The following is a 12,892-nucleotide window of genomic DNA, read 5'->3' on the forward strand; positions in this document are numbered from 1 at the left end:
CCTAAGGGACATCGGGATGCCCAGGAGAGTTCTGCCATGCCTTGGCCCACCAAGGCAGCAAGAAAATCCAATGCTTACCCCAGGGGGGTTGGTAGAGACTGGCAGAGGCTCCCTCCCCCAGTGAAGATTTAGATGGTGGGGACTTCCTCTCTGAGGAAGATCAGGAGGAAGAATCCTCTAGCCATGAACACTCTAACAGACTGTTCCAGGCTGATGATTATCAATATCTTTTAGCTAAAACCCTTTCCGCTCTTGAGCTTCAGGAAACATCGAAGGGGGAGGAAGAGTCATCTACTGGGGACCCTAAGTCCAGACCTAAGGGGAATAAAGAGTTTTTCCCTAGATCAGAAGAGAAATCTAAGGTTTTTCCCTTTCCTGAATACTATGAAAAACAATTGATGGCTGAGTGGGCCACTCCAGCCTCTTGCAAGCATTTCTCTAATAATGTTAAAAAGTTATATTCTCTTCCCAAATTTGCCACTGAGCTCTTGCCAGTTCCCGCCGTGGATGCGCCAGTGATAGCCCTGCAATCCCATGGGCTTCTGTCTGAGGACGGCCAAGGGGCTATTAAGGACAGTCTGGACAAAAAGGGAGACATAGCCCTGAAGAGAACGCATGAAGCCCTCGCTATGGCAATTAAAGCTTCAGCCATCGCATCGACGGTCTCCCGTGCCTCGGTGGTCTGGGCCAGACGTCTTATAGAGTTATTGCCCGACAACAACAAACGTCTCTTGGAAGGGGCAAATAGGATGCTGAAAGCAAGTACCTTCACGGCCGACACCACACTAGACGCGATGTCCTTCTGTGCCAGGGCCATGTCATCTACTACGGTCACCAGACGCATGTTGTGGCTTAGAGCCTGGCAAGCAGACATTCAATCTAAAGTCATATTGTCATCTTACCCGTTCCAAGGTAGAAAGATGTTTGGTGAACAACTGGACAAGATACTAGTGGAGACGAAAGACAAGAAGAAAGCTCTACCTCGATCGCTTAGAGGGAACGAAAGACGCACATTTCGCTTCCAGCCCTTCAGGACAAACCACACCTTGCCCAGACAGCGACAGGAGAACAAGAGAAACTGGTCTTTCCCGAGATCACAGTCACGAAGAGGTAACTTCTCGTCCAGACCTCACAAGTCCATGGGAGCCCGTGGCTTCAGGCCTGACGCAGAGGACAAGGGTCAGAAGCCCTGACTCGAGGGAAGCCCCGGTAGGAGGGAGACTACTTCTGTTTCGTCAGAGCTGGGCGGATTCCCAGGCGGACGCCTGGGCCATGGAAGTAGTATCGTTTGGCTACTCAATAGAATTCTTCTCTCTCCCACCGGAGCGTTTTCTATCATCCCCACTCAAGAAAGACCCAACCAGAAATGCTATTACAATCAAGGCCGTGCGTCATCTGTTGGATATCAGAGCCGTGGAACCGGTCCTCAGCATGAGAAGGGCATAGGAGTGTACTCCATCTTCTTCACCGTGCCCAAAAGGAACGGGGACTGGAGATCCATCCTGGATCTGAAGTTTGTCAACCGCTTCATAAAACTGAGACACTTCAGGATGGAGACCCTGCGCTCCATCGCGGAGGCCCTGCGCCAGGGAGAGTACTTGACATCAGTGGACCTGACGGAAGCCTATCTCCACGTGCCAGTGGCCCCTCCTCATCGACGTTTTCTAAGATTCTGTGTCAACGGCAAGCACTTCCAGTTTTGCGCCATGCCTTTCGGCCTTGCCACTGCTCCAAGGGTATTCACGAAACTGTTGGTCGTCCCGGTTGTCAAACTACGGGAGATGGGTCTGCACCTACATCCATACCTCGACGACATTTTGATACGGTCAAGTTCTCAGGAAGCGTCGATCGAGGACACAGACTTAGTAATACAGGTGCTGGAGCAGCATGGCTTCCTGATCAACAGAACCAAATGCTCATTGCAACCATCGCAAGTCCTGGAACACCTGGGACTGTTAGTCAACACGCGATTATGTTCCTTCTTCCTTCCAGAGGAAAAGATCAAGAAGACCAAACAGAGGACAGCCGTCATCATCAAACAACGCAAGTCCTGCATCATGGAACTGACAAAATTGCTGGGCCTCCTCGTAGCCAATTCAGAAGCTATTTTCTGGGGACGTTTTCACACTCGATCTCTTCAAGCTCTTCTACGACCTTATCAGCACCACATTGCTCAAAAGAGATCTATCAGAATACGTTCCTCTATCAGTCAAAAGCAGCCTTCGTTGGTGGACCATCGACTCCAACCTCCGACAAGGCAAGGGATTCCTGACTCCACAGCCCATCCAGGTGTTCACGGATGCGAGCCTCTCGGGTTGGGGAGCATCGATGGACAGACGAATCGGACAGGGTCGATGGTCTCCGATCGAACAAAAGTTACCGATCAATGTGCTGGAACTGAGAGCGATCTATCTAGCTCTCATTCAGTTCCAGGATCAACTAGACTCACACCACGTTCTCATCCGCACGGACAATGTAGCGGCGAAAGCCTATATCAACAGGCAAGGAGGGTCCAGGTCATCACGTCTTCAGAAGGAGGCACACAAGATCATCAGCTGGGCGGAGGACAACCTTCTTTAGCTACAAGCAGAACACATCAAGGGAGTACTCAATGTGGAAGCAGACTGGCTGAGCCGGGAGTCTCTTCACCCAGGGGAATGGTCTCTCAACAGGGAGACCTTCAACCTCCTCACAGAACACTTCGGCACTCCAACGGTGGATCTGTTCGCCTCTCCACGGAATCACCAAGTACGGAGGTTCTTCACCAGATACTTCCACCCAGCAGCAGAGGGCACGGACGCCATGACATCGCTGTGGCCCAGAGGCCTGCTGTACGCCTTCCCTCCGCTTCCAGTGCTGCCCAGACTACTGAGACGAATCCAGGACCAGGCAGCAACACTGATTCTCGTAACCCCATACTGGCCCAGAAGGCCTTGGTTCTCGACTCTGCTATCGCTGTCGACCCATCCCCCATTCCGCCTGCCAATACGCCCGGATCTACTTCTTCAGGGACCGTTCTGGCATCCTCACCCGGAGTGGTGGTCTTTGACCGGCTGGAGATTGAGCGGAGATCGCTACTTCAAGTAGGTTATCCGACAAAGGTCGTGGACACCATGCTAGCTTCAAGGAAAAGATCTACGAATAGGATCTACAATTCAACGTGGAAAGCCTTTGTTCGCTGGAGCAAACGTAAGAAAATAGACCCAATGTCCCCAACAATTCGAGACATCCTGGGTTTCCTACAAGAGGGGTTGGACAGAGGCCTAAAACCTCCTACCTTGAAGAAGCAAATGGCGGCTATCGGCTCAATAATTCCTAGAATAGGAACATCTTCATTGTCTACACATCCTCATATTAAAAGGTTTCTGCGGGGAGCCTCCCTATTGAAACCCTCGGTAGTGCATCGCTTCCCGACCTGGAGGCTACATATTGTGCTCAAGGCTCTCACTAAATCTCCTTTTGAGCCCTTGCGTGACATCTCTCTCAGATGGCTAAAATTAAAGACAATATTCTTAGTCGCGATTACATCAGCACGTCGGATATCTGAACTGAGCGCACTGTCCATCAGGTCAGATCTATGCATTTTTCACAAAGAGAAGGTGGTGCTCCGGATGGATCCTTCCTTCCTCCCCAAAGCCTATTCGACTTTTCATCGAGCACAGGAGATTGTCCTTCCATCGTTCTGTCCGGACCCTAAGCATCCCAGAGAACGAGACTGGCACACCCTTGACGTGCGCAGGGCGCTCAAGGCATATATTATCAGGACAGAAGCATTCCGCCAAACACAGTCGCTGTTCGTCAATATTTCCACTCCTAAGTTAGGACAGAGGATGTCTTCTTCTTCCATTGCCTATAGTATCAAGACCTGCATCAGCGAGGCATACAAGGCTCTCAGGTTGGAAGTTCCAGCTGGCATCACGGCGCATTCTACTAGGAGCGCAGCTACGAACGCGGCCTTCAGGAGGAATGCCTCCATAGAAGAGGTCTGCAAAGCGGCTACGTGGTCCTCAGTGTCAACGTTCGACAAACATTACCAATTACATACATACTCGTCGGCGGACGCAGCATTTGGTAGAAGAGTTCTGCAACACGTCGTAGAGGACGAAGATCATCTCCCACCTGAATCATGAAGGGACTGCTCTGGGAGCACCCAGGATGTCCTCCGACTCAGAGGGAGAACGGCCCCTTGGATACTCACCGTGAAGGGTCCTTCTCCTCTGAGGTAAGGAGGACATCCTGCCCTCCCGAGCTCTTCGTCCTCTGTCTGAGTGTTTACTAATATGATCATTCTCACTCTCTTCTACCTCTGCACTAATTAATTAACGGCTACAGTTTGTCTGTTTCTCTACCTTGTCTAGTAATGTAAAGTGATGACAGGGTTCATAGTTAGTAACAGTTGACACTGTTCTTTACTTACAAGTTCTTATCGTTTCAGTATTAAAGTTAGTAGAGTTATTTGCTGTATGGACTGCTGTGGGGAGACCTCCGGAACTGAAGGCAAAGGGGGTGTTCCCACATACATCCACAGGAAGAGGAAGAAAGATCAACTTTCCTGCCTCCCCGATTGGACGGTGGGAAACACCCAGGATGTCCTCCTTACCTCAGAGGAGAAGGACCCTTCACGGTGAGTATCCAAGGGGCCGTTCTTGCCAAGTGTCATATTATAATAGGGACTATTAGAAAAAATAAACATTAAGAACCCTGTTACACATGTGGAGCTAGCAGTACAACTTTGGACCGTAGAAAAGGTTTGTTCTATTTCAACACCTTTCAGTAAACCTTGAAATCTTATTTCAGTTTGTGTATATATATGTATGATAAATTGCATGCAGGGAGGATGTCTTGTCTGTACTTGGTCACTAAGCATTCGCTCACCTGTACAATCTGCTCACTAACACCTCATTAGTGAATCCCATTCCTCCCCAGAACTGAAGACAACTGTCTGTTAGTTCCCGAGCGAGACGTCCTGCCTTTAGTTTAGCCATGGATGCCAATCTGGTCACATCATTGCCTTGTACATAAAGAACTATAATAAAAGTACAAGTCATATGTTAAGTTGCTGATCAAGATAGTCAGTTCTAATAAGTATATATTTTTACAATCAACCAGCATCTGGGGGAAAAAAAACTAGTACACTGACCAACAGCTTGGTACACCAAGGAACGAAGGAGCTCCAACTCAGTGGCTAATTCAGCCAGACGAAAGTGCACTGTTTGGTTAGAAAGTATTGGCTGGTTGAACGTCTTACGCTGGCGAGTATAATCAATGGTTTCCTGTATCACATTTTCAAGTGGTGCCAGAACTATAGGAATAAGGGAGAAATAGAGATGAGTTTATTTCAGACCTTTTTAAAAACGTTAACAATATTTCTGTTTTTGTATAACTCACAAAAGGGTTAAAAGGGTTATACATTCAGTCTTAAAGGCAGGCCAGAATGGATTGGGGTATGTAAGATGTGCTTGAATATGTGTTGCTTCAGTGTGCGCTCAAGTTGTGATTTTTCAACACATACATAAACTGCTACAAATCTTCTGAAAACTGGTCCAGAGTGGCAACATTAAAATAGCTATGAGTCCTGAAAAACTAGACCAAGGATCTGTGGTTAATGATCATGTGATAGCTGATTCCCTAGGCATGATTCATACATGCTGGTAAACCCCTTGATTTCTACTCAACACTTGATTGTCAGCAGATGTGTGAACGACTCCACTGAAAAGTAACTAGTAGGATGTGTTGAGCAGCAAAATTAGTTCCTTTTGTAGTTCTATTAAGTGACAAACAGGCAGATGTATGCCACCTCTTTAGGCACATAAGCGTAATTCAAATTCTAGCCCACTGTCAGATCATGTGAACAGATATGAATTTCTCCATTTTCTTGCTTTGGCATTTACAGTGCTTCAATAAATATATTTCTCTGTCACACACTAAGAAAACACGTTTTTTAGAAATGAAGAACGTGCACAAATTTCTTTTCTGGCCATCTTTTTCTTCTATTCTTTATAAGTCTTCACCAGGAATTATCACTCTTTTTGTATGCTGTCTGGCTCTGAGTATAATTAAGAACTATACACAGTGTAAGACTCCATTATGTTAAAATGGCAGACATGGACTGAAAGACCTTTCTAAGTGATTATCCTAATGATGGAAGTAGGAATTCACTGAATGTAGATTCCCAACGCACAGTCATGTTTGCCAAAACAGAATCTTGTAGCACCTGAACAGCTGATGAATTTATTGTGGTAGAAGTTTTCCTTATAATAATAATATTCGATTTATATAGTGCCCTTCAGGACAACTTAATGCCCACTCAGAGCAGTTTACAAAGAATGTCATTATTATCTCCACAACAAACACCCTGTGAGGTGAGTGGGGCTGAGAGAGCGCCAGAGAGCCGTGACTAGCCCAAAGTCACCCAGCTGGCTTCAAGCGGAGGAGTGGGGAATCACACCTGGCTCTCCAGATTAGAGTCCTGCGCTCTTAACCACTGCACCAAACTGGCTCTCTTGAGCTAGAGCCCAGTTTGTCAGAGGCATGAAGAGTTGACCAAATGAAGGAAGTTCTGCTCATGACAGCTTCTACCACAGTAAATTCATTAGCCTATGAGAGGACAGGAGACTATGTTGTTTATGTGAATTAGGAAAGGATTTAAAACCCAACACAGTGCTAATGTTTTTGCTTGAAATTCTGGCATAATATCATTACCACATACTGGTATCACCAGTCATATTTGCTGATATAATAGGCTTTGGTTTGGGGTAGTATTAGTTTAATATGCCTTATACTTCTTGCTTCCAATGGCCTTCAATGAGGTCAGTAGAAGGAAGATGAGGAGCAGCCAGCCACCCTCCATCATGCTGAAGCATTTTTTTCTATGGCAGAAGTTCTGGCCCTCCAGAACTAGCAGCGCTTCTAGCTTACACAGCCAGGATCCAATCCTCTGCGTAGATCCTGGTGTCCATTTGAATAGGACCTCTTGTCTGCTGAAATTTGAGAATGTGCACTGCTCACTTTAGCACTGGCCAGGATTCTTTTGGCTCCCGACAAGGAATATAAGGGAAAGTTAAAGGGAGGAGGCATTTTCCATTTGACTGGAAAACTAACTCAGCCAGTGTTTACAGTCAAGTCTGAAGCAGCTAGGACTCTTGTGGAAATGGCAAGATTGACAGAAAAAAATATCTGCCCAAACTCTGAGCAGCAGGAAGCTGGCTAAAGAGAGATCCTGCCTTGGATCATAACATGGGTGGATATGGATAAACGAAGCAGTGCAGAGCTGGAGACTACACTGCCCTCCTCCACCAGGTACACAGTCAAAGAAACACGTGGTGGAAAGATCCAGGGAGTGGTGTCACAGGAAGACTCGTGAATAGAGGCAGGGGCCAAATCATGCCTCTCTGGAGCCTTCCAAAACAATAGCTAAGGGTGACCATCACTAGAGGCAAGAGGACCAGGCACATACACACACACCCCGGCCCTGCTGTATAATTCAAGCACTGCCATGTAGAAAGAAAGATGTGGGAAGTAAAATCTTGTGGGACTCTAACTCATGGTCAAATACAGCATTACTATTATTACTCCAGACTTTCCCATGAATTATCAAACTCCTAGTCGTCATGACACTGCAAACATTACTTTAGGGACTTAAACAATTCTGGTTAACTTTCACTATTATTCTTTAGCACTCCATTAGTCCCTAAACAGTTGGAAAAGGTCTTTTGCTGAGATATTATTTTTATGTCACAAATGGATTTTCAACACAATATTTAAAACAAATGGATTTTGCTGTCCTTTTGCTTTCTAGGAGGATTGTGTGAAGAGTTGACCTCTGTCATTTCCCACTCCCTGCTATTTCCACACAGCAAATCAATTGCTAAAAATATTTCTTCTAGGTGCTCATTGGAAAGTATCCTCTGCCTTTTTCCATGCTACTCTATAGCCCACTTCATAATTTTTACTTTACCTTCTCAAGGACCCCTCTACTAGATTTTTAAAGGGCAAACAGCTATTCTAGTAAATGGAACAATTCCTTGGTTTTGCCCCTTTCCCTTTTTAGTCAGTAGAGAAATAGTTGTGCTTTAAGCTTAAACGAGCACAGCAAAGGCAGAAACCAAGTACTGTTTTAGCATTCTAATTATAAGAATATGACAGGGAAAAAAATGATTCATTTGAAATGCGGTGCTAGAGGAGAGTTTTGCAGATACCATGGACAGCCAAAAAGACAAATAAGTGGGTACTAGATCAAATCAAGCTGGAATTCTCCTTAGAAGCTAAAATGACAAGACTAAAGCTATCGTACTTTGGTCACATCATGAGAAGACAAGATTCTCTGGAAAAGTCAATAATGTTAGGAAAAGTGGAAGGCAGTAGGAAAAGAGAAAGATCTCAAACGAGATGGCTTGACTCAGTAAAAGAAGCCACGTCCTCCAGCTTGCAGGATCTGTGTGGGTCTGTTAGAGATAGAACGTTTTGGAGGACTTTCATTCATAGGGTCGCCATAGGTCGGAAACGATGGCACATAACACACACACATTAGTGTTGAAACCAAAACAGGCTAAGATTAAGTGAGAGAAAATGATACCATTTTATGTGCAAAGTATACAGCTATTTTTTATTACTGGCAAGTTCAGATACCCTACTGGAAAATCTATGCTCTGCTCTGCTCAGTTAATACTGTGATTGTTTTTGTTCCATCTGTGATTTCCACGTGTTGATTATTCAGTGGTGTGTTTTTTACACACACGACCTCAGAAACACACAAGGGAAAAAAACATGGGTTGTATACACAGACAAGTGGTTTGTATTCAGCAAGCAACTGGTTCTTAAAATTGCTATCACGATTATATGGCTGTATTCTATATCCAAATCAACTTTGCAAGTAGTTATGTAAGAGGCAGGCTTGTATCACTGCCAAAGATGCAAGTAAAGGCTTACTGTTGGCGGCAGCCCACAGACGCTCCTCTTGGAATTGCAACATCTGGTACGTAAAACCCATTCCTTCTTCCCCAATGAGGTATCCACTGGGAACTCTGACGTCTTCAAAAAATATCTGGGCTGTGTCTGATGACCTCATGCCAATCTTGTCTATTTTCTTAGCAACATGAACACCTAAGAATTAAATATTCATCAAGAAAGTTACCAGAAACAAAGATTAGTCTCAACGGGAAGCCTATTTTCTTCAAAAATAACTGTAATGAACTCCTTTCTACATTTAGCATAATAATAGGTTAAGTTTAAGGAAGTGTGCTAATGTCTTAAAATTCCCAGGGTAAGGTTAACCTTACATTTCCATTTAATCTATAAAAATGCCCCTGTTGTTGTTAATTAGCAAATTTAAATTTTAAGTTTCAAAAGGTCTTGCTTCTCATAATCCTGAAAAATTAATTATTTCTCACAATGTAAAATTGACTTTTAAAAGTTGCAACCGTCAGGGTTGCATGTAACTACTGAATGACAAAAACACTTTTCTTAACAAACAATAATGCAATAGAGACAAAGATTTTTTTTAAAAAAACACTCAAACTTTTTCACCCTTTCAGCTTCTCATTCAAATACTTGAATAGCAAAGTTCAAAAATATTCACTCAAGAATATGATTCTAATGGCAATCAATCACTATTAACTCCAATGAGTCAATATTCAAGGGTGAAGACAGGCAGACATCAAGAGTACACTGCCTGGTAATCTCTCCCAGTACCTTTTGCCCTTCCTCCCGCTGATGCCTTATTTATCCATTTATTTTAATTTCCTGCAGTAGTGGCATGCTTGAGACTAGTACTGTGGGCAAATAAGACGCATGTGTTCCGGGAGAAAACTGGCCACAACTTTATTGATCACAGCCATTGTAATAATATTCAATTTATATACCACCTTTCAGGACAACTTAATGCCCACTCAGACCCATTTGCAAAGTATGTCATTTATTATCCCCACAACAATCACCTTGTGAGGTGGGTGGGGCTGAGAGAGCTCCAAGAGAGCTGTGACTGATCCAAGGTCACCCAGCTGGCTTCAAGTGGAGGAACGAGGAATCAAACCAGATTAGAGTCTTTACACCAAACTGGAGCATTAGTGCAGCACAGGGCACAGATCCATGACATCTGCCTGCTGTACAATGGCATGCCCCCCTAGCTGGGCACCAAAAGTAGGGATGGCAGGAGGTGTAGCACCCTTCACAGGTCTGGTGCTTCCCTGCGATGCAGGGTGAAGCCTGCATTGGTCCTCTGGCTTCCCCCCCAAATCCTTTAAAGGGGGGGAGGTGAGCCAACCAGCCGGTGTGACCTCACCCCAGTAGATCTGGCCCAATGCCACAAACTGCCAAGAACGTTATGATACCAACCCCAGCTAGAGCTGGCAAACACGGGGTGGGAGTGTGGGTAACCATTTTGCCACCAGCCACACAGAGAATGGTGGTGAGGCCGCTCGCAGCCAGGCTCCACCTCATCCCTTGTCTGTATGCCAGGATTGGGCACCCTGGCAGAGTACGGGAACCCTCAGCTCTACCCACACCATTGGCAGCCATTGTGCTGCCAAAAGAGAGGCCTTCTGCCACACCTCACCATCCAGCAGCAATGGGGCCCACCTTGTAAATCAGGGCAAACCACATTTACAGTCTGCCTTTCTCACTGGGAGTCAAGGCGGATTACAAATATTAACAGAATTATTAAGTTAATGAGTGAGCCAATTACAAAATATAACAACTGGACAATAAAAACATAGATTCCTGGTAAAACAATGCTATTAGATCAATCAGCAAGCAGATAATAAACTATGATAACATTTGAATCCAACAGCAAAGACACTTGACAAAACAACATAATGCAGTAGGGCTGAGATTGTAGAACTGTAAGGAAAAAGAACACATTATTCCTTACAGAGGTTGCCTTCTCATGCTGATCAATTATACCACAGCTCTATTCCATCTACAAGAATGCCCTCCTGAACAATTCCAGTTTTGCAAATTTTGCAAAAGCAATAGAAGCATGGGGGCCTACTGTTCATCCTTGCCTAGTTTTGCCAGTTGAAACTGATTCCCCTATGCTCTCAATAGCACTAAAAAGAAAAACATATATGAGGTTGAGGGTTGCTGAGGATGCGGCAGAGGGGGTAGGCTTAACCATTCTGTCTCCACATACTTTTGCCAGTCTGTCTTGGAGGGCATATCCATTACCAAAATCGCTGCAATAGCAATGGATTCACAATCTGAGGAAGAACTGCATTTTTCCCAGGCAGAAAATATATCGCAAAACATGTAGATTGTGGACACCAAATAGACAAAGACTGCACTAGAACTATGTACAAAAGCCTGTAAAACTTCTATCAATGCACATTTTAAACTGAGTATCTACCAGGGTAGTTTGCCTGCGGATGCTCGATTTTAAAAGACTTGGGGGACTTTCCATCATGTCTAAGGCAACACAGACAGCAGAAAGGCAAAGAAGGTTCAGAGGCTACATCTGGCTCACCAAGAATTCCACCACCCTCTTTCCCTCCCGCAGCCCAAACACCCTTATAGGCCCACTACATGGTGACTATCTTGTGAGCAAGATGTTCCAAGAACAAGGGGTCTTACGCATAGGGATGACTGAATTGGCCTGGTTCTGTCCATCATAATTTATCTGCACACAGGGAGTCTGTTTCTTTGACCTCAGTCAGAAGAGGGATTGGGTTTTGTGTGAAAGTATGTAGCTGAATATGTATTACAATACACATTTTTCTTTCCTGTTCAGTGTGATATTTCATATATGTGTGGCTGAATTTACACCAAAGCACTATATTGTCCCCTGAGACTGTATGTGTGTATAAGTGTGTTTGGAGTAGAGATGTGTTCATAGCCCTTGACAGCATCAACTATGGTATCTTTACGTAGACAATGAAGGACTGGGTGCCTGTGAACAAACTGAATTTTAATTCAGACAAAAAACATAACTGATTTGTGTCAGAAAGAACAGGTTTTCAGCCAGTTTGGAATGGGATTACACTTCCTAAAAGGCCAAGTATATACCTGATACCTCCAGATGTCTCATTGTCACTGTCACAATGTAACTTTTACCAGTTTAGGCTGGTAAGACTGCTGTGGCCATTCCTGGAAAAAGCAGACTTTGCCACAGTCATACATGCTTCAGTAGAGTGGGATAGAGTGGGTTAAATTACTGTAACTGCCCTTGAAGATTGTTTGGAAACTTCAACTGATACAAAGCACCAAAGCAGCCTCTGCTGACTGATACTCTCCAGAGTGAGTATACAAAGCCAGCGATATACCAGCTGCACTGGTTACAGATCTGTCTCTGAGCTCAAACTGCTGGTATTGACCTTTACAGCTCTAAACAACTTGGGTCCCGAGTTCTTGAAGGATTGTGTCCACCCACATCAACCTGCCTGAGTTCCAATACCTATCTCATGGGTGCTTTTGCAGGACCAAGACTCATTTGGGATGAAACTGGTTAGAACGCACAGGAGAGAGTTTTAGCTGCTGCCCCCATTAGGAAGTGTGAGTGGTGCCATCCTCTAGGCCTTCCAGAACAAGCTGAAGACCTTTTCACTCCACAAAGCCTTTGAGATATCTTGAGGACAGCACCTGCTAGTTGCGCGTTGCCTACTGGTTTAAGTAAGAGCTGTAAAACAGCTGGTTTGGCTGAATGCGATGTTGGCTTTTAACTGAATCTCATCATTTGTAATTTTGGATTCAATGTTTTAATCTTATCCACCCTGGGGGAATACTAAGGCTGAAAGACACTTAGTTTAAGCAGCTGCAGTACATGAATCACTAACTTCTGAGACCAACTGCTTCTCCCCAGAATACCCAAACGACAGTCTTCTCTGCCCTCTGACATCACATCAAAAGATACATGAATAAATATATGAACAAACATATATTAAATAATCATTTCATAGCTGGG

At 44.7% G+C, this 12,892-nt stretch overlaps 1 protein-coding gene across 1 annotated transcript in view; it reads right to left on the bottom strand.

The window, feature by feature from the left end:
- The window catches only part of LOC129337545 (probable acyl-CoA dehydrogenase 6), a 61,990-nt gene that overhangs the window by 4,458 nt on the left and 44,640 nt on the right, over positions 1–12,892 (bottom strand). The window contains exons 6-8 of the mRNA XM_054991331.1: positions 8,929–9,102; positions 5,141–5,302; positions 4,876–5,026 (exon numbers count right to left, since the gene is read on the bottom strand). Coding sequence (XP_054847306.1) covers positions 4,876–5,026; positions 5,141–5,302; positions 8,929–9,102 — 487 coding nt within the window. The remainder of the gene's footprint in view (positions 1–4,875; positions 5,027–5,140; positions 5,303–8,928; positions 9,103–12,892) is intronic.

The sequence above is a fragment of the Eublepharis macularius genome, chromosome 11, assembly GCF_028583425.1.
Source record: "Eublepharis macularius isolate TG4126 chromosome 11, MPM_Emac_v1.0, whole genome shotgun sequence".
NCBI lineage: Eukaryota > Metazoa > Chordata > Lepidosauria > Squamata > Eublepharidae > Eublepharis > Eublepharis macularius.